Source organism: Panthera tigris, chromosome D1 (assembly GCF_018350195.1).
Source record: "Panthera tigris isolate Pti1 chromosome D1, P.tigris_Pti1_mat1.1, whole genome shotgun sequence".
NCBI lineage: Eukaryota > Metazoa > Chordata > Mammalia > Carnivora > Felidae > Panthera > Panthera tigris.
In genome coordinates, this window is record NC_056669.1 from 96,584,836 (window position 1) to 96,610,511 (window position 25,676).

The 25,676-nt window shown below is 55.0% G+C and overlaps 1 protein-coding gene and 1 long non-coding RNA gene across 5 annotated transcripts in view; one reads left to right on the forward strand and one right to left on the reverse strand.

Moving 5' to 3' along the window:
* PRDM11 (PR/SET domain 11) overlaps positions 1–25,676 on the forward strand; it is an 82,342-nt gene that overhangs the window by 13,590 nt on the left and 43,076 nt on the right. For 2 of the 4 annotated variants that reach the window (XM_042958070.1, XM_042958073.1), the window contains exons 1-4: positions 3,653–5,695; positions 21,434–21,558; positions 21,920–22,023; positions 22,617–22,879. In XM_042958070.1, the coding sequence (XP_042814004.1) occupies positions 5,630–5,695; positions 21,434–21,558; positions 21,920–22,023; positions 22,617–22,879 (558 nt within the window). In that variant the 5' untranslated portion in view covers positions 3,653–5,629. Of the gene's footprint in view, positions 1–3,652; positions 5,696–10,205; positions 10,544–21,433; positions 21,559–21,919; positions 22,024–22,616; positions 22,880–25,676 lie in introns of those variants that run through there. The other 2 variants (XM_042958071.1, XM_042958072.1) reach the window with 2 other exon arrangements.
* Positions 18,987–19,953, reverse strand: LOC122231078. The gene is made up of 3 exons (XR_006208202.1): positions 19,876–19,953; positions 19,551–19,630; positions 18,987–19,136 (listed from the first exon to the last, which is right to left on the reverse strand). It is a non-coding gene; the product is annotated as an uncharacterized LOC122231078 (long non-coding RNA).

A 25,676-nucleotide genomic window follows, 5' to 3' on the forward strand; every position in this document is an offset into this window, starting at 1 on the left:
CACTTTTCTCCTTCACACTTGGGTTTTTCTACCCTTACTCAAAGGACGCGTTTTTGAGTGACCCGTCTCTTGGGTGGCTGTTGTGGCAAGTGGGCTCGTGGTGGCCTTCAAATCTTGGTGGTTCTGGGAAATCTCCTTCACCTCTCTGTGCCTCAGTTCCAGCCTCTGTAAAATAGAGGTGACAATTGCATCTGCGTCACGGAGCTTCTGTGAGGACAAAGAGGTGAACACAGGTAAAATGCAAAGTGTTGTGCCAGGCACCCAGCAGAATCCCAACAGTGCTCTATCCCGAGGTCCCGCCTGTATAGCTGCGCTCCTCACCCCTGCGGACAGGGGCCTGTGCTCCCGGTGGGCAGCCTGGGATGACTCCAGCCTTTGCAAAGGTCTCATCCCCCTGTCCACTCGCTGATTTCCCAGAGGAGGCTGCTGCCTGGGAATGCAGCGGGTAATTGGATTTCTTCCCGGCTTGGCCCTGCAGGTCCTGGACCGGGGCCTACGGGGAGGGAAGGAGGTCAGCCTGACCCTTCGCTCAGTGGTGGTGGCCGGGAGCCTGGTAACGTAACCCCACACCTCGGGCAGATTTACCGGCTCTCAATGGGGCCCGTTGTGGCCGGGGATTTGATCTCCCTTAGCCTGCAGGGTGGGCAGGAGAAGAAAGCAGCTTGGGGCCAGCCTCTCCCCGGAGAGCCCTGGGGCCCCTCTGGGCCACACTGGCTGGTCCAGGCATGGGTCTGCCTTTCAGCTCCCAGGGCAAATCTCTGCAGGTGATTTATACTTAGCGCTGGAAATATGGCTCCTTTGCTTTTTCCTCTCCTCCTCCCCAGCCTTCAAGGTCTAAACCACCTCCGATGCCATCATCTAATCGGCTCGTCACAGCTACCCGTGAAATGGGTGGCCCGGCCAAGGCCATTTCACGGATGCAGACACCGAGGCTCAGAGAGGTTAAGTGACTTTCCCAAAGCCACACAGGTAGCCGCCGCTGGAGTTCAGAATATACCCAGGCTGTCTGGCTTCTTGTTCAGTTCTTTTTCGTGGGGCCACCCAATGTGACAGTCTTGGCAGAAGGTGCCTAGCTGGGCAGGCCTGCTTGACCTCTTCCCCTTCGGTCAGTGGCATGTGCGGTCAGTGAGCACAGAGGGTTGGGATTATTTCCTAAGAATCGAGACGCACCGTAGCTGGCCCGGGGCCCGGCCCTTCCCCAGCACCAGGCACAAACCCTCTCTGTCGCTAGAGGTGCAGGGGGACAGAGTGTGGCTGCGTCAGCTGTGGCCATCTGTCCCGCTGGGGCGGGGGCTTGCTCTCTGAGCCTGTCCTGTGTGGTGTGGGCAGGGGGCCACAGCAACCCTCGGGACATTGGGTGCTCCTGCCAGGGAGGCAGGAGAACAGCCATCATCGGGCCCATTTTAAGACCGGAGAAAGCAAGGCTCGGAGAGGCCCGGGGGCTGCTCTGAGCTGGCAGCTGGCAGAGGGGAAACTCGAACCCCACCTCCTGATTCTAGCTGTAGAACCCTTACCAGTCACGCTTTTGGGTCACACCAAAGGCACTGAGCTGGCCTAGCTCTGAATTACGAGCGTGGCTGATGTGGGTCCTGGGTCATGAATGACTTCGTATTTATTGAGCACTTACTATGTGCCTGGTGCTATTCCACGTGTTGACCTGTCACATTTCACTCAATCTTCAGACCAACCCCGTGGGGTAGATACCATTATTATCGTCCACTGACAGCTGAGGAAACTGAGGCCCAGAGAGGCTACGTGACTCCCCAGAGTCATATGGGGGGTGAGCCTGGGATTTGAATCCCAGCGGTGTGGCTCCAGAGGTTGTGTGCGAACCACCACAATGCTTCTTGTGGCCAGGAGGACCCCCAGGGCAAAATACACCTGCCTGGCTCTTGGTGGTGCGGATGCACAGCACGGCAGGTGCTTGGTAAAAATGTATCAAATGAATGACTCCATGAATGACTGAGGCTTTAGACAAGCAACTCAGTCTTCCTGGATGTCAGTGAAGTGAATACCAAGCCGCCGTTCTTCCAGCATCGAGGGGAAGGGCCCACTTAGCATGTTGATATTTGAAAGTGCTGACGAGCTCAGGGCTTGGGCCGTGGCAGCTCTGGTCACTCTGAGGGGGGACAGTGCCACTGAGCTGCTCTGAACCGTGTCCTGGGAGTGAGCGGTACTGCCCTGAGGTGTCCCGCTGGCCTTCAGCTGCCTGCCCCGGGGGGCTCAGCTGCATGGGTGGTGGGGTGTCACCCGTGACGGGCCTTGGGTTTCCTCTGGGCCAAGCCAGGGGCCAGAGGGGCTGAGGGTGAGCACTGTGACTGCATCCGTGCGGGACCCTTGCATTCCTAACAAACACTCACAACCTGCTGGGTGATTCGTGTGCATGCGCGCGCGCGCGCGCACACACACACACACACACACACACACACACACACACATCTTCTTGTCAATTTCCCGGGCCCGTTTCTTCCCCAGGCTCCCGAGGCGAGGTGACCCCTCCCGGGTTCCCACAGGTCTGGAGCAGGATTCTGCCTTCCGAGGAGCCTCTCCAGGTGCTCACATGTTCCCTGTAGGTTCCAGAAGTATGGGCAGATATCAAACATAACCAGATCGGGGGCCCCAGGAGGTCTCCGGGATGACTTCTGCCTCGGCTGCCCCTGCAGGTAGGGAATCCCCCTCCCACTCAGATTTGCTGTCTTTGTAAATAGTGTTGACAGCAGGTTCCCTGCAGTGGGACTCGGGAGATGCAGTTTCATCCTAAGCTCTGCCACAGGTTTGCTGTGTGGCCTTGAGTAAGTCTCTTCCCCTCTCTGGGCCTTGGCGCACAGCCCTGTAAAGGGAGACCATGGGGCTTGCTTTTGTCTGCTGTTCTGTTCCTCCATTACGGGGTATGATTTTATGCCACATTTTCTCAACCCCTTTTTAAGACACTAGGATATTGGGGACCCTCCACCTTGCCACGCGGGGACAGCGGGGCTTGGTTCTGGTATTGACTAGTCATGAGACGGTGAAGAGCATGTGGTAGGACTTGCCAGGGAATCCCCGCTGGGTCCACTGCCCTCGGGCCACCCTGAGAACTCCAAGTTGGGTGGGCAACACCCAGCTTGGGGGGAAAGTGCAGCTTTCGGAGTTCATGAGATCGGGGTTGGAATTCTGGCTTCGCCCCGGACCTTTGGCCACCTACCTGAGCTCTCAGCACATTCATTCCTCACCTGGGAAGGCTTGGGGTTGACAGGATGAAATGCTTGAGCTTCTCCCCAGCAGGCCCCCGGCACTTAGCAGGTCCCCAGCGGCGGCCATGGGGGTCTGTGGAGTGTGGTGGGGCGGGGGTCAGCGATGGTTCCGGAAGGCCTGCCAACGGCCCTGGAGGCTGAGTCCAGAAATAGAAGACCCCAGAGACAGAGGCTCCTGATGGCCAGGCTGGCCTCTGCCAGCCCCTGGGAGGCCACACTGAGCTGGCAGCGTGGGCCTTCCCTCCCTCCTGGCCCTGTTGGCTGCATAAATTACTCGGCAGCCTTTGGGCTAATTTTACCTTCTTGGTTTTCATGAATCATTTCCCATCCGGGGGCGTGTGAGAGAAATGGAAACAGCTCTGCCAGCTGGATGCCCCAGCGCCAGCCGCAGTGCAGCGCCTGTGGTGAGAGCTCTGCTTGCGTGCTTGCAGGGGTGAGGACGGGACCCCCGGGGACCCCACCAGGGGCCCCCGGGGGCTCGCTCCTTCCAGCCGTGTCCCTGTACCTTCGGGGTATCATGACTTGGAGTAAAGGAGCCCCAGCTGGTCCCGGAGCTGGAGCTGGGGCTGAATGGAAAGGAATTTGGCGTTGAGTGACCTTGCCATGACGGCCATCGAAGGTCTGTTTGGACCTCAGCAGAGAGGTGGTTAACAGAGAGCCCCCGGTGGCCCCGGGGGCCTGTTTGTGATGAGCTCCAGGAGTTCGCCCGAATGCTGACTTTTCCTAGTGACAGAATACCAGAGCTGACAGGTCCTGGCAAAGTCAAACCTAACCACCTTGGATGAACTGGGGCCCGGACCGGGGGAAGGAATTTGTCTCAAGTCTGTCCACCGGTAGAAGAGGTCAAGCTAATGGTTATTTGCGGACAGCTTACCCCTTCGCTCACGCAACCCTGTTTGACCATTATTATTCCCATCTTCCGGCGGGGTAGCTGAAGGCACAGAAGGGAACGTAACTCCCCACCCCCCACAATGATACACTTGTGAGCGGTGGGTAACAGTCCATGGCGAGCCGTCTCACCCCAGAGCTCACGCCCCGACTTCCAGACCACGCTGCCTCTTGGAGTGGAGTTACCGGGTGGCTCACACGCGCTCGTTTGCTTCTTCCACTCCGCAAGTGTGTGTTGAGCCCCCGCCGGGTACCAGGAACGGGGGACTTGGGAGCAGCCAGAGTGGACAGAGGCTGGGCGGCTGGTGAGGGCCCACCCCAGCACCCCATCTCACCCGAGTCTGGGTTCTCAGAGGACGGCGTCCGCCCAGCACTGCGGTCCCAGCCACGCGGCCGTGAACTCGGATGCCGGGCTGGGCAGGGAACACGGCCGGCTGGGGCCGTGGAGAGTAGGCATTGGAGCCCATCGGAGCAGGGCCCCCACCACCCAGCTCCGGCAAATTCTTGCCATGTGGAACCACCTGCCTGCTGTTGCCAGTCCTTCTGACTTCCCAGCAAAGCTGAACATCGTGTTTTTACAGGAGATCTTCCGTTTCTTCAGAGTTGGCAACTGGAACAAAAATACAAATTAAGAAAAAAAAAACCTCAGAAAACAAGAACGAGCCACCGGTTTGTAACCTGCGGATCCTTTCTTCCGCTGCCTTTCTACAGGCCGGTTTCCGGTTGGATCAGGTTCTGATTATCCCGCCAGGGCCACCTCTCCCAGGAAGCGCCTTCACTACCTGCCATGGAAGACCATACCCCACCCCCTGACTGTAGGGTGTCACCCCCATGCTGGACTGCCACCTGGGAGTACTGGAAATCGCATGGGCTTTGACTTGGATAGATTCCAGACAGCTGCTGTGCGGCCCTGATCAAGGCACTGGTCCTCTCGGAGCCTCTGTTTCCCGTCTGGAAAACAAGTAAAGTAAAACTGTACTCACTAGGTTTTTGAAAGGACTAAATACAGTAAGACAGAAGCTCAAGTCAATCAGGACTAGGCCAAAATGGAATTTACGGGCCTAGCAAAGTGCAGAGTCCAGGATCGTGCACGGCTTCAGGAACGGTTGGATCCAGGGCTCGCACGGTGTCCTCGCCGCTTGGTCTTTTCATCTTAACCCTGCACTCCTTTGCCCTGGCTCCTTTCAGAGGCAGGCTGGTGTATGTGGTGCCACAGTGGCTGGCTGCCAGCAGATCTGTAGTAACTCGGTTCTTTCAGCACTCGCCCTCTTCCCCGCAGGTTCCTCCAACGCCCCAAAACCTCCACTCCTGACTGGCTGGCCCTTTACCCTTCCCTGCACCATTCACTATGGCTGGCAGATACGCATTCTCCGAAATCGTCTCGTCCTTTGCTTCTTTATTGCCTGTGCCCGGATAACTGATGTCTGTCACTGTTTCGAGACTGAGCTACGTGCCTTAGTAAATGGCCACAGGGGACACACACGGAGACCCCCAAGACGTGCCTACGCATGCACACACGTAGGTCGGCAAGAACCCCACGCTTCTGGCCAAGACTCTACGAATCAGCAGGACAGGTGACTGCAGCCCAGCGAACGGCAGGGTCATTACATGGTGGCATTGGTCACTGCACCCCCCAGTCCCATGGGGTGACACAATGGGCCCAGACGGTGACCGTGCAGGCGGTGGGGCAGTTCAGACGGGTGCTCTCCAAACTTACACGCGTGTGCCCGTCACCTGGGGCTGTCTCTGATGCAGGAGGTCTGGGGTGGAGCGTGGGACTCTGCCTTTCTTCTTCTTCTTCTTTTAATGTTTACTTATTTATTTTGGGGAGTGGGAGGGGCAGAGAGAGGGGAGGCAGAATCCCAGGCAGGCTCCGCGCTGTCAGAGCAGAGCCGGACTCAGGGCTCAAACTCACGAACCGCGAGATCACGACCTGAGCTGAAATCAAGAGTCGGACGCTTGGGCGCCCTGGGCGCCCTGGGACTCTGCATTTGTAATAAGCGCCAGGTGATGCCCTTACCGTTGGTCTGAGGACCACACATCGAGAAGTAAGGATTTAGGTGACTTTTGAGGTTTCTTTTAATTTTGAGATTCGGGGCAAGACCGGGAGAATAGAATAAAGAGCCAGTGAGAGGGGCAGGGGCAGGAAGGAGCAGCGAAGGGGGAGGAGGAGAAGACTGCTGAGGAAATAAAGGCAGGGTGCCAGGCTTACAGGGCCCTCCCACCCATATTCCCCCAGCGACTCCCTCCACAGACCTTCCCCTCCGGTCTCACCGTGCACTGGGACCCCTTTCCTTGGAGCCAGAACACCGCGTGTTGTTTCCTCGGGGTCCTACCTCCCTAAATGGAGCCTCCAGCCCCGCAGGCGGGAGAAGTGTGGGTTTGAGAATACACAGGACACCCCGGACAGGGGCCGGAGAAGGGAGGGCTGGGTGAGGGGCTGCCCAGCATAGACCCGTGGCAGTGGGCTCTTATCTCCCACCACCGTCCTGCTGGAGGCTTTGAGCAGGTCAGTCCCACCTGGGCCTGACTTTTCGAGCCAGGAAAGGAGGGCCCTGGACCCAGTGGTCTGGGTGCAGGCTTTCAGCTCCCACGGCCTGCTGGAGGCAGTGGGATGGGAGAGCTCACTTTCTCCAGCCCTACTCCTTAAAAGCCACAGGGGCCCTGGGTGCAGATGGCTTAAACTCCCCGCCTTCCTCATTAGCATCACGGGGGAGGGGGCGCAAGTCCCCTACCAGGGGACAGCAGGTGGTGGAGGGGAGCCCTCTCTGCCCATCCCCCTCCATCAGCAGAGGCCTCCCCTTCTGCACCGTTTTTTGCTGGTTGCTCCCTGCCCGGGAGGTGGCAGGACAGCCTGCAGGTTATTTTTTAAACCATCAATACCAACACGCCTTTTAAAACTTTTTGTTAGATAGAAGAGTGTAAGAAACTTCCGTGTACTTATCATGCAGCCTCAACAATCAATAACTCATAGGCGTTACTAGTCTATTTTTTTTAATGTTTAGTTTTTTATCTAGAGAGAGAGAGAGCAAGGAGGAGTACAGAGAGCGGGAGAGAGAGAATCCCAAGTAGGCTCCACGCTGTCAGCGCAGGGCCCGACGCGGGGCTCAAACTCATGAACTGCGAGATTATGACCTGAGCCAAAATCAAGAGTTGGATGCTTAACAGACTGAGCCATCCAGGTGCCTCTGCTAATCTATTTTTTAAATCCAAAGTGCACGAATCCGGTGTAAAACTCTGTTGGAAGTAAGACCCTTTCCTCCTCTCGCCCTCTGGCCCGGGAGCAGAGGCAACCACAGATTAAGAATATTCTCTGCATCCGTGGGCCCATGTAAATGTGTGTGTCCTTTTTATTTATTAAAACGGGGCCTGTTTATTTTATATAAAACTTACACAGCTTACTCGCTTCGTGTCAGTTGCCATTCTAAGTATATTACAAATATGAACTCATTTAATCCTGACAGCCTTACCAGGTAGGTGCCCCCAAGCACAGAGAGGTTAAGGAACCGCCCCAACATCACACAGTGCTAAGTGAAGCAGCTGGGAGTCGAATCTAGGCAGCCGAGGACCAGAATCTGTGCTCTTATCCACCATTTTCTGCGGCCTCTCAACTTAGGCTGTCTTGCCCTGGGTTTTGTTTTCACCACCGATTCTGTAACCCATTCAACAAACGTTTATTGTGTGCTCACTTTGCACCAGGCACGGTTCCCCTTGCGGGGGATACAGCACTAAACGGAAGGTCAACATCTCTCTGCCCTCCTGGAGTTTACATTCTGGCTGGGGAGACAGAGAGCAAATAATATAAATGGGCACCACGTCGAATTGGTGGTGAGTCATGCTCAGGGCGAAAATCCAACAGGGGAGGAGGGGTAGGACTGGTCAGGAGCCGGCAACTTTACGTAGGTGGCAGAGAACGGGACACTGAGTAGAGAAAGGCCCCGATGGGAGTGAGGGAGCCCCGCGGGTCTCTGGAGGGGGAGCATTCCAGGCAGAGGGAACAGCCGTTGCAAAAGGCAAGACAGGAGCATGGGGTGCTGCAGGCCGAGTGAGGCAGCCCTCTGGCTGGGGTGGGAGGGAGGGGGCACCCCGTAGGCGCGGAGGGCGCAGAGGGCAACGGCGTCTTGTCTGGAGAGCTTTGCTGTTTGCCGCGTGTGACACGGGGCTCCGCCGAGGGTTTGATCTGACAGGTTGTAACAGGCTCACCCGGCTGGCCGCGGGCTGGAGGATGGACAGCAGGTCAGAGTGGAAGCCGGGAGGCAGTCGGGCTGCCCCTGCAGCCCTTCAGGCCGGAGGGAGACGTGGCCCCGACCACGGTGGTGGCCACGGTGGGAGCCGGACGGTTGTCCCATCACCTCCTGCCCTGAAACAGCCGCCCGTGGACCCTGTCATTTATTCAACCAGCCTCCAGACAACTCGTTGGTTATTTCCAGTCTTTTGCTGTTCTAGACTGCTCTGCAGTGAATACTCTCACACGTGTATCTCAGGGAAATTCCTGGAAGTGAAATCGCAGGACAGAAGGTCATGTGCATGTTTTTTAAAGGTTCCCGGCATATACTGCCCTTCACAGATACACCAGCAGTGCGTGGGAGAGAGTGCTCAGGTGATAGCTGCCGGCCGTGGGCTTGGGGGACCGGGGTGCCAGCGGGGAGATGTCGTGGGCGCTCCTCATCTGCCCCTTGGGAGGCCAAGGCGCCAAGGCAGAGTCTTTTTCTTTTTAAGTTTATTTATTTATTTTGAGAGAGAGAGAGAGAGAGAGAGAGAGAGAGAGAGAGAGAGAGAGGGCATGGGGTGGGACAGAGAGAGAGGGAGACAGAGAATCCCAAGCAGGCTCTGGCTGTCAGTGCCGAGCACGACGCCGGGGGCTCCCAACTGTGAGATGGTGACCTGAGCCGAAATCAAGGGCTTACCTGAGCGAGCCACTCAGGCACCCCGAAGCAACGTCTTTACAGAGGCACAGCCAGAATAGGGAGGCAGGTGCCTCGTTGGACAAGTACCAGGGGGGATGGTGACAGCTGCACAGAATAGAGACCCGCCCTAGGGGGCTCGGGTAACAAAGAGGCATAACAAGGGGTGCAGAAGTAGGCCGATTGCAGGAGCAGTTGATTCCCTTGTCCGCTGATGTCTCCGTCCCTGAGATGTTTTCCAACACCAGCCCGTTCTTTGGTTCTCTAACACCAGCTAGCTGTCCAACAGCTCAATTCAGTTCTAAAGCCACCCAGAGTTAGCCCTGGTCCCCACAGATTGAAGACTCAGTCCCACGAGACCGTCCCCACTTCAGGGGGGCCTGGGGGGGCTCCGTCAGTGAAGCGTCTGATTCTTCATTTCAGCTCAGGTCCCTGAGTTCGAGCCCCGCATCTGGCTCCGTGCTGACAGCACGGAGCCTGCTTGGGATTCTCTGTCTCCCTCTCTCTCTGCTGGAGACCAGTTGCAGGTCCTGGGGCACCCGTGTTCCTTCTCCTCAGCTTCTATAATTTGGTAGAATGACTCACAGGGTTGAGGAAAGTGCTTTGCTTACAGTCACCGGTTTATTATAAAGGATACAACTCAGGAATAGCCAGATGGAAGAGACCTCGCACAGGGTTAAGTACGTGGGAAGGAGCGTGGAGCCTCTGTGACGTCTCCGGGTACGCTGGCCTCCCGGCATCTCACGTGCTCGCCGACCAGGAAGCCCTCTGAATCTCGTTCGAGAATTGTTGAGGCCACTTCCTGAGTGAGAGAACATATTTGCAGATCGTGTATCTGGTAAGGGATTAATATCCGAAAGATGCAAAGAACTCATGCCATTCAATAGCAAAAACCCAAACAATCCTATTAAAAGGTGGGCAGAGGATGTGAACAGACATTCCTCCCGCAGCGACACACAGGTGAACGTGGATGCAAAAATTCTCAGCGAGATACTAGCCAACCGGATCCAACGAGACATTAAAAGGATTATTCACCACGATCGAGTGGGATTTGTATCTGGGATGCAAGGCTGGTTCAATATCCACAAGTCAATCCGTGTGATACATCACATTAATAGAACGGCTATCATCAGAAGGGCAACAGGTAGCGAGTGATGGCCAGGATGCGGAGAAAAGGGAACCCGTGCACTGCTCTGGGGCTGTAAGTTGGTGCTGCCACTGTGGAAGATGATATGAAGGTTCCTCAAAAAACTAAAAGTAGAAACACCATATATGATCCCACATTTCCACTTCTGGGCATTTATCCAAAGAACGAAAACGCAGTTGTGAAAAGATCCCTGCACTCCCATGTTTATGACAGCCAGGGCACGGAAACCACGGAAGTGTCCACGGACAGGTGATTGGGGAAAGAAGATGTGATATAGATACACGATGGAATACCATGTATCCGTATAAAAGAATGAATTCTTGCCGTTTGTGACAGCACGGGTGGACCTCGAGGGCATCGTGCTAAGTCACGTAAGTCAGACGCAGACAAATACTGTACGGTCTCCCTTCTCCATGCGGTCGAAACCAAAGCAGACCAAGCTCAGAGACACGGAGAACAGATCGGTGGTTGCCAGCGGGGTGGGGGAGGGGGGAGGCGAAAAGGATGAAGGGAGACAGAAGAGACAAACTCGTAGGGGTAAAAGAGACAAGTGCTGGGGGTGAAATGCCCAGCGAGGTGACCACAGTTACCAATACTGTATTGCATATTTGAAAGGTGCCAAGGAGGTAGATCTTAAGTGTTTCCATCACAAGAAAAAGGCATTCTGTAACTACGATGAATGCTACCTGCACCTGCTGTGGAGATCATTTCGCAGTGTAGACAAATATCAAGTCATTACCTTGCAGACCCAACACTAATGTAATGTTGTGAGTCAACTGTGCCTCAATTTAAAAACCTAAGAATCTTTGTAGATCTCAATCTCCAGCCCCCCTGCCCTCCCAGGAGGTCAGTGGGTGGGGGCTGGAGGTTCTGACTTTCTAAACACTGGGTCTCCGGGACCCTCCCCATTTTGAGGCTATGTAGGGACCCCACCGGAAGTGACTTATGAGCAAAAACTCAGGTATGCTAGAAAGGGGCTCCTTATGAATAACAAAAGACGCTTCTATTACTTGGGAAGTTCCAAGGGTTTCAGGTGTTCTTTGCCAGGAACCGGGGACAAAGAACAGATATATTACTTATTATACCACACCTTCCCTCTGCTCTGCCTACCAGCTTCGTTCTAAAGGGTGCTTCTGGAGGAAGGTGGCTGCTTTCTGCAGCAATGGCTGCATCCTTTCTTACTCAAGTCCTGAGATCAAAGTCCTTTTCTTCCTTTGATGGGCCTGAGTTGGTCAGGTGTCTGACCTTGACCTCCTCGGGAGGGGAATGTCAGGTGCTGATGAAAGGCCAGGTCCATGATCCAGTAATTGGGGAGGGGGGTGGTATTGCCATAATCGGCTTAGATTCATCTGAGCCCATACCTGGAGCTGACGGTAGGCTCAGCTTCTGAATCTTATAGGTCCTGGGAGGGAGGTGTCGCACCTGAACGTTGTTCGGTTCTATTAGTGGGGAGGAAAGGGGGAAGGGGATCCAGGTACCATCAGTGTCCCCTGTCAGAAGCAAACACATAAAAAAGGTGTCACTCTTGGGAACGCCTGGGTGGCCCCGTCGGTTTAGTGTCTGACTTTGGCTCAAGTCACGATCTCACGGCTCGTGAGTTCAAGCCCTGCGTCGGGCTCTGTGCTGACAGCTCGGAGCCTGGAGCCTGCTTCGGATTCTGTGTCTCCCTCTCTGTCCCTCCCCCGCTCATGCTCTGTCTCTCTCTGTCTCTCTCTTTCTCAAAAAATAAACATAAAACATTTTTTTTCAAAAAAAGGTGCCACTCTTGACCGCCTTCCCCACTTGACTCAAGAAACTTTACAGTGCTTCTCCCAACCTACTTCTTTTTACGTTTTATTTTGAGAGAGAGCACACACGTGCAAGCTAATGAGTGGGGGAGGGGCAGAGAGAGAGAGAGGGAGAGAGAGAATCCCAAGCAAGCTCTCGCCTCTTTGCTGTCTGTGCTGAGCCCAGCTGGGGGCTTGACCCCAGGATCCGAGAGACCGTGACCTGAGCAGAAACCAAGAGTCAGATGCCTAACCAACTGAGCCACCCAGGCGCCCCTCTCCCAACCTCATTTTATCAAAATCTTATCAATGGTGGAGTCAACCTGTTACCTTTAAAAGGTTCAGCAGGGGGCGCCTGGGTGGCTCGGTCGGTTAAGCGGCCGACTTCGGCTCAGGTCATGATCTCGCGGTCCGTGAGTTTGAGCCCCGCGTCGGGCTCTGTGCCGACAGCTCAGAGCCTGGAGCCTATTTCAGATTCTGTGTCTCCTGCTCTCTCTGCTCCTCCCCTGTTCATGCTCTGTCTCTCTCTGTCTCAAAAATAAATAAATGTTAAAAAAAAAAAAAAAAAAGGTTCAGCAGGAGGGACCTCCTGGGGAGAATGTGTTCACCTGCCCCCCCAGCCAGCTGTACCGCTGATGCTCCCCCAGAAACCGCTCTGCAGACAAAGCCTGGAACTCAATCGGGAGCCTCACTGGCTGGACCCCAGGTCCTCCAGCTGCAAAATCACGGGCTGGACTGGGTTAGTTTCCCCCATGGAAGTTCTTTGTTCTTCCTCTTCAGCGCCAACTTAAAAAATAGAGCGTTACCGACATCGTCTAAGCCCCTTCCTTATCCCTTTCCAGTTATGCCCAAAGATTATCCCTGATGCTTCTTCTTTTTTTAATGTTTATTTTTGAGTGAGAGCAGGGGAGGGGCAGGGAGAGAGGGAGACAGAATCCGCACCAGGCTCCAGGCTCGGAGCTGTCAGCACAGAGCCCCACACAGGGCTTGAACTCATGAACCCCGAGATAATGACCTGAGCCGAAGTCGAACGCTTAACCGACTGAGCCACCCAGGCGCCCGTGCCACTAACGGGCTTCTAACACTGTAGTTTTGCCTGCTTTTTAAACTTTATATAAATGAAATTATACAGTATGTACCCTTTGGGGCTCGTTTCTTTCCTCGGCCTTGTGACTACATACTATACCGTGTAGTTGTGGTTTGTTTATTCTCATTTCTACATAGTAATCTACCCGCTGAGCTATTTTGTAAACATAAAAAGTTTAATGAATGTTGTACGGTTCTCTGTAATCAGCAGGACAAATGAATGAGCACGCCAGATTTCTCTGCTTTTGCTTGGGATGATAGCAGCTAACCAGTTTACCCTGGTTAATCCTGGTTATCGCACACTGGTGTATATGGGAAAAACTAGGAAAATGAACGAGTCATTACACAGCGCGTGCAGGCTTTTCGGCAGATAAAATCTTCCAAAATGGGACTCGTAGAGAAAAAGAAAAATAGAAGTCTTCATGATCGAAATATCAGGGCCCTTACTGGCCAGTCAGTCGATTTGCATTCATTCATGAAATATACAGCCAGTGCCACTTATATGCCTCGTATTCAGTCTCTAATTTTGAATCCTCCTTCCTCCCGACCAATTGGTTGGGTCTCAGCATCCGGTGACGAAGTCGATGAGAATGGCAGAACCTTAGACATTATTATCTTTGCTAGCAGTTCTTAAATTTAATGAGTATAAAGAGTATAAATGAGCTTTAAAGAGTTAGGTGACTTTTTTTTTTAAGTTTTTAAATTTATTTGGAAAGAGGGAGACAGAGAGTGCATATACCTGTGAGCAAGAGTGGGGGAGGGGCAGGGAGAGAGGGAGAGAGAGTCCCAGGCTGCTCAGTGTAGAGCCCGACTCCGGGCTTCACCTCACGAATCATGAGACCGTGACCTGAGCTGAAATCCAGAGTTAGAAGCTTAACACCCTGACCCACCCAGGTGCTCTGAGACTTTCTTTTTTCTCATAAGCGAAAGGAAGAAAAGAGAAACACTCTCCCTTTAACACTGCTTCAACTAACCACGTGGGATCCGCCAGAATATATTCTCCTAGACCTGTGTGTGCAAATCCATGTTTCTTTTTTTTATATATGTATTTTAATGTTTATTTATTTTTGAGAGAGAGAGAGAGAACGAGCCGGGAGGGGCAGAGAGAGAGGGGGACAGAGGATCCAAAGCAGGCTCTGCGCTGACAGCAGAGAGCCCGATGTGGGGCTCAAATTCATGAACTGTGAGATCATGACCTGAGCCAAAGTCGGACGCTTAACCGAGTCACCCAGGTGTCCCAATCCATATATATTTCTAAAATGGAATTATTTTATATCTATCTTTCCACAACTTTCTTTTTTTTTAATTTTTTACTGTTTATATATATATTTTTAATTTTTTTTTGTTTATTTACCCTTGAGATAGAGAGAGAGACAGAGCATGAACGGGGGAGGGCCAGAGAGAGGGAGACACAGAATCCGAAACAGGCTCCAGGCTCCAAGCTGTCAGCACAGAGCCCGACGCGGGGCTCGAACTCACGGACCGCGAGATCACGACCCGAGCCGAAGTCGGCCGCCCAACCGACCGAGCCACCCAGGCGCCCCCCGTTTATATATTTTTGAGAGACAGAGTGTGGGGGGGGGAGGGGCAGAGAGAGGGAGACAGAATCCAAAGCAGGCTTCCAGGCTCTGAGCTGTCAGCACAGAGCCCGATGCGGGACTCGAACCCGTGAACTGGGAGATCACAACCTGAGTTGAAGTTGGACGCCTAACTGACTAAGCCACCCAGGCGTCCCAACAACCTTCATCTTTAAAAATAGATTTTATTTTCTGGAGAAGTTCTAGATTCACAATAAAACTGAGGGGAATGTGCGGAGAGCTTTCATATTCTCCCTGTCTCCGCACACCCGCCGTCTCCCGGACTCCGGGAGTGCTACATTTGTTGCAACCGATGAACTTGCCCTGACACGTCATCATCACCCGAAGTCCGTGGTTTACATTCAGGCTTCCTGTTGGTGTTGTACGTTCTAGGGGTTTGGACAGAGGTACAATGACATGTATCCACCATTATAGTTGTCCCACAGAGTAGTTTCACTGCCCTACAAATCCTCTGTGCTCTGCCTGTTCATCCGTCCCTCCTGCTAACTCCTGGAAACCACTGACCTTCTTACTGCCTACATAGTTTTGCCTTTTCCAGAATGTCATATAGTGGGAATCATACAGCAGGGGGCCTTTCCAATTATCTTCTTTCACTTAGTAGCTTTCATTTTTCACTAACAGTATGTTGAGCATGTGTTTCCATGTCAATAAATATTCTTCGGAATCGTTGTTAGTTGCTGTCTAATATTTCACCGTGTGCTACATATTAACTTCTCTCCTGTTTTCAAGGTTTACTTTTATTCTTCGGTGGTTTTTGTTTGTTTTGTTTTTGTGTGGTTCTTTTTTTTTTTTTTTTTTTTTTTTTTTGCTACTAAAAATAGTGTTGCAGAGGACAACCTTATGGGTAAATCTCTGAACACAACTTAATGATGCCCTTAGGAGAAATTCCTAGGTTTGGGGTTGCTCCTACAAAGGTTGTCTCATTTCAGGTCTTTTGATATGTGTTGCCAAGTTGCCCTCCAAAAAGGTCATACCAATTTATATTCCAGCCAGGAGGGTGTGTAGGGTATATCCCCCACGCTCTCGCCAACCTGGAATAGGATAGAGATTTTTAATGTTCGCCAACCTAACAGAGGAAAAATGGTGTTTGTTTTAATTTATATTTATTTGGGTATGAAAGTGTTGTGGCTTTTTCATAAAGCATATCGGCCATTTGTCTTTCTTCTTTTGCAAATTGCTTTTTTAATGCTATTTCCCATTTTTCTACTGGGATGAGCATCTTTATAGTATAGACTTATTAAACGTGTTTCTCTCCTGGGGCGCCTGGGTGGCTCAGTCGGTTAAGCGGCCGACTTCGGCTCAGGTCACGATATCGCGGTCTGTGAGTTCGAGCCCCGCGTCGGGCTCTGTGCTGACAGCTCAGAGCCTGGAGCCTGTTTCAGATTCTGTGTCTCCCTCTCTCTCTGCCCCTCCCCTGTTCATGCTCTGTCTCTCTCTGTCTCAAAAATAAATAAACGTTAAAAAAAAAATTAAAAAAAAATAAACGTGTTTCTCTCTTAAGGGTTGTAACTGCTTGTAAAGCCCCCTTTTTTAACGTCAAAAATTTTTTTCATCGACGTGCCCCCCTGATGTCTGCTATACCTTTAAAATACTAAATAAATGAATGATAATAAGAACTAATTATTTATAGAGTGCTTATTGTATGCCAGATACTATGCTATGTAAAACGGCCCTAGGAGATGGGTCCTGACATCAGTCCCATTGGACAGGGAAAGGAAGGTAGGAGTGGTTAATTTCTCCAAGGTTACATAGCTTGTAAGTGGCTGTGCTGGAATCAGTTGGTGAACAAAACACATGGTGACATTCGGCTTCTCCGAATTCAGTAACATTTTAATATAAACTTATCATTTGTTCATCGTAAAAGTATGTATATACATTTACAAATCTGTCTCACGTGCAAGTTCAAGGCGTGTCATTTATTCTCTCTATAGGCAGTGCTTGCTGGGCATTTAATGCAACAACTCCCTTAAGAATTCCATGCTCTCCCCCCATTGCCCCCGTGATTTGCCGTTAAGAACCATGTTGGACCTTTTATTTCTCGAGAAAGGGAAGCTGAGTCTCGGGGCAAGGCAGGAACTTGCTCAAGGTCACCTAAAAAGTTTATGGCACAGCCAGGACTGAAGCTCAGAGCCGGGGGGGACCCGGCCCAGGTCACCGCATGACTGGGGCCAGCCCTCTAATGGCCTGTCCCTTTGTTATGGGACGGAACAACACAGGATGCTGTGGTGGAACCAGAGCAGACCTGTCAGATGCTCGTGGTGCCAGCCTCTAGGGAAACCAAGTGGGCACAGATTCCCAGTCCTCCGGCCACGCTGGCTGCCGGGCATTCCAGGACCCTGGCACGCTGCCAAGGGTGAAAACAGAGCTGCTGCCTCCTGAGTTGCATTCTGCCCCCTCCTCTTGCTTGGGTTTGCATCTCATTGCTGGGTTCGCAACATGCCTAATCTCTGCGTGTGCAGACTCAGAGGAGCCAGCTGAGAGGGACCACTGCCAGCAGCGTGGAGTCCTCTGTGAGGCCTGCTGACCACCCCTCCCCCAAGCCCCTCCCTGGGCAAACGGGTCCACAGCAGACCGCGGAAACAGTCGCTGGACCTTCAACCGGTTGCAGGCTTTACAGCGCCCGCTGAGATGGGCCCAGTGAAGGACACCAACCTGTGGTGATCTCTCTCTCTTCCCAAATGGACGGCCTGCCGCGCGCCATCCTCTCCCTCCCCCACCCCACCCCCACGGCCTCCGCTCCAGACACAGAAGGGACTTGTAATGCACCTCAGTCATGCCAGTGAGGCTCGGTTCTGGTCCACCAGGCGGCTGGACTCCTCTAAGAATGGAAAGAACGTAATCGTGCGCTGAATAAATCAGTGTCAAATAACGAGAGCTCTGTAACCCATCACGTTTCCCTTTTTGCCGTAGCTGCCAGGAGGCTCAGAACCGAATGCGCAGCTGGATCGCTGGCCATCTTATGATAGATTCTTGGTAGAACTGGCATCAGTCGTTCTCCATGAAATCTCTGTCCTGTTTGAGTATGTGTTTGTGTGATAAATCATCACGATTCTTTTCCCTGATGAAGGTGGGATGTAAATGAAAAGTAAGACATCCCAGGAAAGGGCTAGAAGACCTCTCTACTTGGAGAGACAAATGAATGTTTTCCTCAGAGGGGATCGTTTTCCATTCAAGATGCAGAAAAATGTCTGCATGTCTCTTCCTCCCCACCCCCATGCCTGCTTTCCTCTCTTCTCTCCCTCTTCCCCTCCATCCTTGATTCTGTTGCCTTTTCCCTCCTTCCCCTCCCCCTTTCTGGCCTGTCTTCCCCCCATCCCCCCTCTCTCTTCTTCCTGCTCACCCTTTGCCTCTGGGTGGCCAGTTAAATACTAATACCCTTTACAAACCCGTAGCACTTGGCCCCTCCCAAGGTCTTGCCCCAGCCTTTCTCTCATTCATTCCTTATGGGGATAACCTGGCAATTATGATGATTTCCATTTTACCAAGTTAGACGCCAAGGCCTGGTGCGTTTAAGTGATGTTCCCATGCTCACCGCATACACCTATGACTTCCTATCAGGTTCGGGTCCAGGACTCAGGAGTCCAATTCCATTCCTACTCTCCACTGTACCTACCTACCTCACTGCCTCTCAACGCCAGCCTCACCCATCGGACCACCCACCTTGCCTAGCAGAGATCACTGAGGGAGCACCCCAAAGAGACGAGGATTCAAGACAATAACCCACCCGCCCTGTCTTCGCTTCTCAGATCTCTTTCAGAGTTGAGATTCTCCAGGGGGCCAGCAGGACATATGAGAGGGGGCCGGTGAATCGCGACATGGGTCGCTGGTCGTTAATTCCTTTGGCAAATACTGAGAATACGCTATGTGCTGGGCAAGGCTGAGGCCAGGATAAGGCAAGCCAGGCACCGAGGATGCCAGATTCAAGGACACGCTCATTTTCAGGTGCCGTGCCTGCAAGTGCATGATCCTGAGGGTGGGTGCCTCCTTAAAGTTTATGCCTTAGCACGTTGCTGGTCTTTCCTTAGCTCTTCCCTGGTGCCAGACACGGTGACGAGTGCTGGCAATTCAGTGGAGAGCAAAAGTGCCTGCCCGTGTGGAACTTACCATCTGTTAGTGGGAATGAGGTATTAATCAAATAATGCTGCTGGCAAAAGACTGTTCTAAGGGTGACAAGTGCCCTAAGGAAAAGAACATGAAGCTGGAGAGGGTATTAAGCTGGCCCCCTCCAAACTCATCTTGATCCATTTCATACAGCAATGTCTGGGACGGAATCTAACACGGGCCACATTTTCCAGGGGAACAAATGGGCACACAGGGGAGTTGGATAACCTGCTGTCTCAGTCTGTTCAGGCTGCCATAACACAATGCCATAGACAGGGTGGCCTAAAGCACCAGACATTTATTTCTCGGGTTCGGAGGCTGAGAAGTCCAAAAAATCAAGGTGCAAGCTGATCAGGTTCCTAGGGAGAATTCTCTTCCTGGTTTGCACACTGGTGCCTTCTCGCTGTCGTCACCTGGTGGAGAGAGAGAGAGAGAGAGAGAGAGCGCGCACTCTGGTGTCTCTCCCTCTTCTTATAAGGGTACGAGCCCTATTAGATTCGGGCTCCACCCTTAGGACCTCATTTAACCTTTATCATCTTGCAGGCCCAGTCTCCAAATATAGTCACGTGAAAGGCCACAGCATCAACCCATGAATGGGGGTAGGGGAGCATACAAACTTTCAGTCCCTTACACCTGCCCAGGGTCACATAGCCAGTCAACGGGGCTTGAACACAGGCAGTGCCCCTTTGGAGACCCAGGCGTCTAACCACCGGACTTCACTACCGCGCGGTGTGTTGTGTGTGAATATTGCCCATCCGAGTGAGAAGTGCTCCTCAGGGCAGAAGTGCTCAGTGAACCTTTACGAATCCATAGGACCTTGCCCCTACCTGGCAGCTGGACTTGTGGGCTGCCTTAACCCATCCCAGGGTGATCCCGGTGATCCTTCTGGAAGAGGCTGGGCAGAGGCCTGAAACATAACGCTTGGATCTGGGGGTTCTCCTGTTTCCCGGTTACTCAGCAGGCCCCAGGCTCCAGTCTAGATTCCATCAGGAATGGACCGGGCGACCTTGGGCAAGTCCCTTGGCATCTTCCCGCCCTAGGTTCCTGCCTCAGCGACCCTCAACCCCTGCCCCCTGACGGGTGGCTGAGGGCCAGCCACCAGGCATGGAGCCCCCCCCCCGCGCCCCCCCCCCGCAGGCGCCGGGTCCCCACCCTAGGCCGCGCAGGTGGGGAAGGGGCGGCGTGGCGTGCAGGGATCTGTGTCGCTCGGTTCGCCGCAGGCCGCGCCGCAGCCGCGCGGAGTCCGCGGCGGCCGCAGGGAAGGCGCGAGGGGGGCCGCCCGCGCCGGTCGCCCACCCGCTTCGCTCGCCCGCCACCTCCGCTCCCGGCCACCCCGGACGCCCGCCCGGCGTCCCCCAGCCCGCCGGGCGCTGCACCCCCTGCCGGGCGGGCCCCTGGCCGCCGCCCCTCCCGGGCGCCCGCTGCCTCCCGCTCCCCGCGCGCCCCCCTCCCGGCCGCCAGCCAACTGCGTGCCCCCGGGGCCGGCAAGAAGCCACATGCCCCCGCAAGGAATGCCGGGCCTGGCGGGCGGGGGGCGGCGCTGGGCAGGGCCGGGCCGGGCAGGGCAGGGAGCTCCCCGCCGGGAAGGTTGGTGAGAGGGAGAGAGCGGCCCGCGCCCTCCCCGGCCCCCCGCGCCGCCCCTGCGCCCGGCCGCGGGACCTCACACTTTCCCCGCCGGACACGCGGGCGGGACGCCGCGCGGGGCCGCGGCGGCGGGCGGGGGTGGGGGGGGGCGGCCTGGGGGCCGGGACGGGGCGGCTCGGCCCGCCCGGGCAGCCCCCGCCCCCTCGGCGCGCCCCCCCGGCCCCGCCGGCTCTGGAGGAGGGGGCAGGCCGTCGTGTTTCCCCGCACCCCTCCCAGCAGCCGCCGGCTTTGGGGCCCCGGTGGGGAGCAGGGGGCTGATTAGCGGAGGAGCAGGGGTGTGGCCAGCGGGGCCCCGGGTAGTGAGTCACACACGCCGCTTGCCCAGTCCCGGGCCGCGAGCGCGGTCCCAGCCTGAGCTGCGCACCGCCCTGGCCCGAAGAGTGTCCCCGGGCTTGGCATGAGGACCCAGGGGTGCCGAGGGAGGGGCTGAAGCCCGGCGCGGTGGTGGAGGAGGGCGGTAAGCGGCGGGCTGGGGCGACTTCCCTGGAGAGAGCGGGTGGGGCTCGGAGTCAGGGCTGGCTCGCCGGCCCACACCGGGACCCCCAGGCCCCGCCTGTACCTGCTCTGAGCTGGCAAAGCGGGCCTGGCTGCATTCCCTGGCAGCCTCTGGGTGAGGGGCTGCACAGCCAGGCGCTGGGGGCCCGTTTCATCCTCCAGCCCCACTTGGCCCCAGCTGGACTTGAGTCGATCCCTCCCCTGCCCCCCAGTGCAGACTTTTGTGCCGAGGCTCCTTCCTGTGGATTCCCCACACCCTCTGCCCCTTGGCCTTGGGGTCCGGGCTGCGCTCTCCAGTCCTGCCCCCTGGCCTGAGCTGCCCCTCGTCCTCTGACCCCATGGGGCTGGTGGCTCCAGTCTTCCCCAGGACCAGCCCGGGATAGAAATGGCATTTCCTCTTGGCCGAGCTACAGCTGTTTTTGTTGTCTGTGTTCTCCAGCGCTTCCTCTGGGGATGGCAGGGAGGGTAACCAGACTCCACGGGACCCCCCGCTTGCCCTCTGTGACACTCACCCTTCTTCCCCTGTCTCTTTGATCTTCTTCCTGTGCTGGTCCCGCCTTCGCGTCCCCAGGACAGAATGACTGAGAACATGAAGGAGTGCCTGGCGCAGACCAAGGCGGCCGTGGGGGATATGGTGACCGTGGTGAAGACAGAGGTCTGCTCCCCACTCCGCGACCAGGAGTATGGCCAGCCCTGGTGAGGCCCTGGTGTGGGGACAGGAGAGGGAGAAGTTGGGCTGGGTTGGTTGGAGGCCCTGGGGAAGAGTTCCCACTCCTGGCCCACCTTCCTTAACCTGCTCTGGGCAGCTCCTTGGAGCAGAGGGGAGAGCGCAGGCTCTAGAAGGCACGCAAGCAGGGACCCTAGAAGGCCTGGCTGGGTCCAGGTCTCAGATCCTACCTTTTCGCTGTCCCTGCACTGAATGGGCAGCCTGGCTGGGGCTCCTCGGCCCATGCCGCATCCCCGTGGCCTCCTGGCCAGGTCCACGGCTTCTCTGCCCACCAGCCTCCCGCTCTCTGATGGCTTCTTTGCTTTCTCCACTGGCCCCTGGTCTGGCCAGCTCTAGGAGACCAGACCCCTCGTCCATGGAAGTGGAACCCAAGAAACTGAAGGGGAAGCGTGAGCTCATCATGCCCAAAAGCTTCCAGCAAGTGGACTTCTGGTGTAAGTGGAGCTCGAGGCTGTTCCTGGGTTGCTCCTCCCTCCCCCCCCCCCCCGACTCCCACCCTCCACCCCAGCTCTGCTTAGGGAGTTTGCAGCCGTAACTGACCATAGGCGTTCGCCTGTCATGTATCAGACACGGGTCCCGGATTCAGTTTAGCCTCACCATTAACCACTGAGGTGGCTGTTATGGGTCCCATTTTCCAGGTGAGGACACCAGGGCTTGGTGAGGGTTAAGCACCCTGCCTCGGGTCCCACAGGCCACAGAGGCATGGTTGCAGTTCAAACCCAGACCCATCTGACTCCAAAGCTGTGCTTGAAACTTGATACAAAGGTTGCTACTGGCTTCCTTCGCACTGGCAGGCGTGTCCTTTGAGCCCCCGGGGAGGGGAATGGGTTATTACCACTGAAGACTCTGGGGCCTGTGGCTGGCTGGGGCGGAGCCAGGGCCGGGACTCCCGAGTCCCCTGCGGTGGGCTTTTCACGGCCCTGTGCCGTCCTCAGGGTGGGCTTCCCGTCAGCCCCTCAGCCTCTGCCATGGAGGTCCTGCCTCCCTGCAGCAACTGAGGCTCTCTTCGCTCTTTCCGTCCCTTCAGTCTGCGAGTCCTGCCAGGAGTACTTTGTGGATGAGTGTCCGAACCACGGTCCCCCAGTGTTTGTGTCCGACACGCCGGTGCCCGTGGGCATCCCAGACAGGGCTGCCCTCACCATCCCACAGGGCATGGAGGTGGTCAAGGAAGCCAGTGGGGAGAATGACGTGCGATGCATAAATGAGGTCATCCCCAAGGGTCACATCTTCGGCCCCTATGAGGGGCAGATCTCCACCCAGGACAAATCGGCTGGCTTCTTCTCGTGGCTGGTGAGTGTCCCCTGGGCTGTGCAGTGGGAGAGGGTGCTAATGAACATGGAAGGAAGCCAGCAGGGGGAGCCATACGCTGGCCCAGCCAGGCCCAAGAGCTTTTTTTCTGCCATCACTCCGGGATGCGCGCATGATGGATCTTGCTACCCCCTGGCCCTGGCTGAGTGGTTGTGATCCTTGGTGGCCGAGGGCCATGCTAAGGAGCCCGTCAGGCGGTAGTCCGCAGAATCAGGGGTAGGGCTCTAGGGAGCCCGTGGGACCAGCCAGCCGGAGAGAATTCAGGGTGATTTTCTCATGATTCTTCATGTGTGGGTCTGGTAGACCGTTCTGTGAAATGGACCAAGGGTTTACCTCAAGCCCTCCTCCGGAGTGGGTGACTTGGGTCTGGGGGCTGTGGGAATGCAGAGCACGACATTCAGCTAAAAAAGCAGTGATACCGGGGGCTGGACCGGGTGCCCGAGGAAACGTGGTCCCTGCCCTCGGGGAGTGGACAGTCCGGTGGGGGAGGGACAGGGATTGAACAGGTACGGGCACATGTGATCATTGCTACTGATGGAGGGAAGACGAGACATTCTAGTTGCAGAGGGAGACGGTGGAGTTCATGGTGCTGATGGATTTGGGGCCTGGAGCCCAAGTTCATTACGCCAGCCAGCTTTGCTATTTCCTATCTGGTGTGACCTTGGATGAATCATTTCCCTTCTCTGTGCCTGTCCTGTAACAGAATAATCCTAGTTGACGGTGCGACACGATGGGTCAATACTACAGAGTCCTTAGGACCTTCACCCGCCTGCCTTTAGGAAGCATGCGGTGAATATCAGCTATTATTATTGTTGTTGTTGGCCTACTCGAGGGGCTTGGGCGGGATTTCCTCTAGCTTGAGACTTGAAGCATGAGTAGTAGTTAGTGGAAGGGGGGTGGGGGGATGCCGTATTCACACAGGTCGGCTGAGCGAGAGACGCATCTGGCAGGTCCGTGTGGCGACAGCAATGAGCCTGACAGGCAGAGTGGCAGGAAATCAGCAGGAGAGGGAGTCAGGGGCCAGATCACCCTACATTTCATAAGCCAGGGTAAGCGCATGCTCCTTCTGCGGGCCATGGGAACCTCTGAAGATTGTCGGGCAGAGGCGTTACAGAATGGTTAGGTCAGGTTGCAGAACGCAGAATCAGGATGGGTAGGGGCCTTGCTGGGGAGGGGGGGGGGTGGTTTCAGGTCAGAAAAGATGCTAGTTTCAACTTAGGTGCTACAGGCAGGCACATTTGAGAGAGACTTAGGAGGGAGAATCTCCAGGATTTATTGATGGATGGGACGTGGAGGTAAGGAGGAGGGTATGTAAAGATCTGAAGTGGAAGGGATTATTAGGGACGCCTCTCGAGCATCCAGCTTGAGCAGAGTTGGAGGAAGGTGGGACCGGTAGAGAAGAGCAGGCTAGGGAGTAGGAAGGTCGTTTATCAGTCATGAAATAAACCTTTCTTGTGGGTCTCCTTTGTGCTAAGCCCTGAACTGGCCTCAGGGATACAGTGATGGGCCAGATCAGACATCAGTTCTGCCCTCATAGAGCTTATTGTGGGGAAGCCGGAATGAATCAACTAATAAGGTAAATAAATGTAAAATTATGGCTCAGGTGATGAAGAGGCAGTGAGGCTAGGAGAGAAGGGAACAACCAGAGGAAGTGATGTGGCCAGAGGTCAAGGAAGGCTTCCTGATAGTTGAGCTGTGATTGAAGAAAGAGAATGCCCACCAGATGAACAGGACAGCATGTGCAAAGGCCCTGTGGCGGGCGAGAGTATGGCATGTTTGCGCAACTAGGTCATTGTGCCCGGAGTGGACCGAACACAGGGGCCTGGAGGGGGAGACAGTCTTGGATGTATAGGGCCCGCTGAGCCAAATTGGGACTTTTGTTCTTTATTTTAAGAACAATGAGAAGTTTATTTATGTTTTGAAAGGGTGACTTTGGCTGCAGGCTGGAGAACAGATTGGGAGCAGGGGGCATGGGTCAAGAATGGATCATTGTCTGAGTAGGGGATGGTGGAGGCTTGGGTTAGGGTGGGGCAGCAACATGAAGAAAGGGTGAACTCGTTTGTGAACTATTTCGGAGATGAGTGGGGTTGACTTGGAAATTGATTGATTGGCCTAAGTAAGGGAGAGGGAATTGGTGAAAACGAGCCCTTCAGTGTCCTGCTCTCAGCAGGTCGGGCAGGTGTCCGTCTCTGAGAAATGGAATATAGGCGGGGCCCGGGTGGAGGGCAAGAGGCAGTTTTAGACTCGGTGACTTTGGAGTGACATCAAGGCACCCAGTGGCCATGGCGACTAGGCAGTCAGCGATACGGGTTCGGAGCTTGGAAAGGAGATTCGGAGATGTCACTTCACGAACCACCTGCACACAGGTATCAGCGGGGCTGGGAGTGCGGAGGGCCGCCCCCAAGGAGAATCGATGGACGAGAGGCGGAGAGGGCCTAGAATGAGCTTTGGGGAACTTCGGTGGTTTAGCCGTCCAGAAGGGGAGCACGATCCTGCAAGGGACACTGAGGAAGTGCACCCTGAGAGGCGGGAAGGCCAGAACGGTCAACAGGGTCAAGTGTTTCTGAGAAGCCAGGCAAGAGAAGGACTTGAAATGGTCCACTGGGCTTAGCGCCAGGGAAGTCACCGGCCACTCTAGCAAGAACTGGTACTCCAAGACCGAGGTTCCCGACCTGGGGCGGTTTGCTCCCTTCCTCCCTGCCCTCCCCCCGCCCCCCACCCGGGGGACATTTGGCAATGTCTGGACACATTTTGGGCCGTCACAGCTTGGGATGGGGGC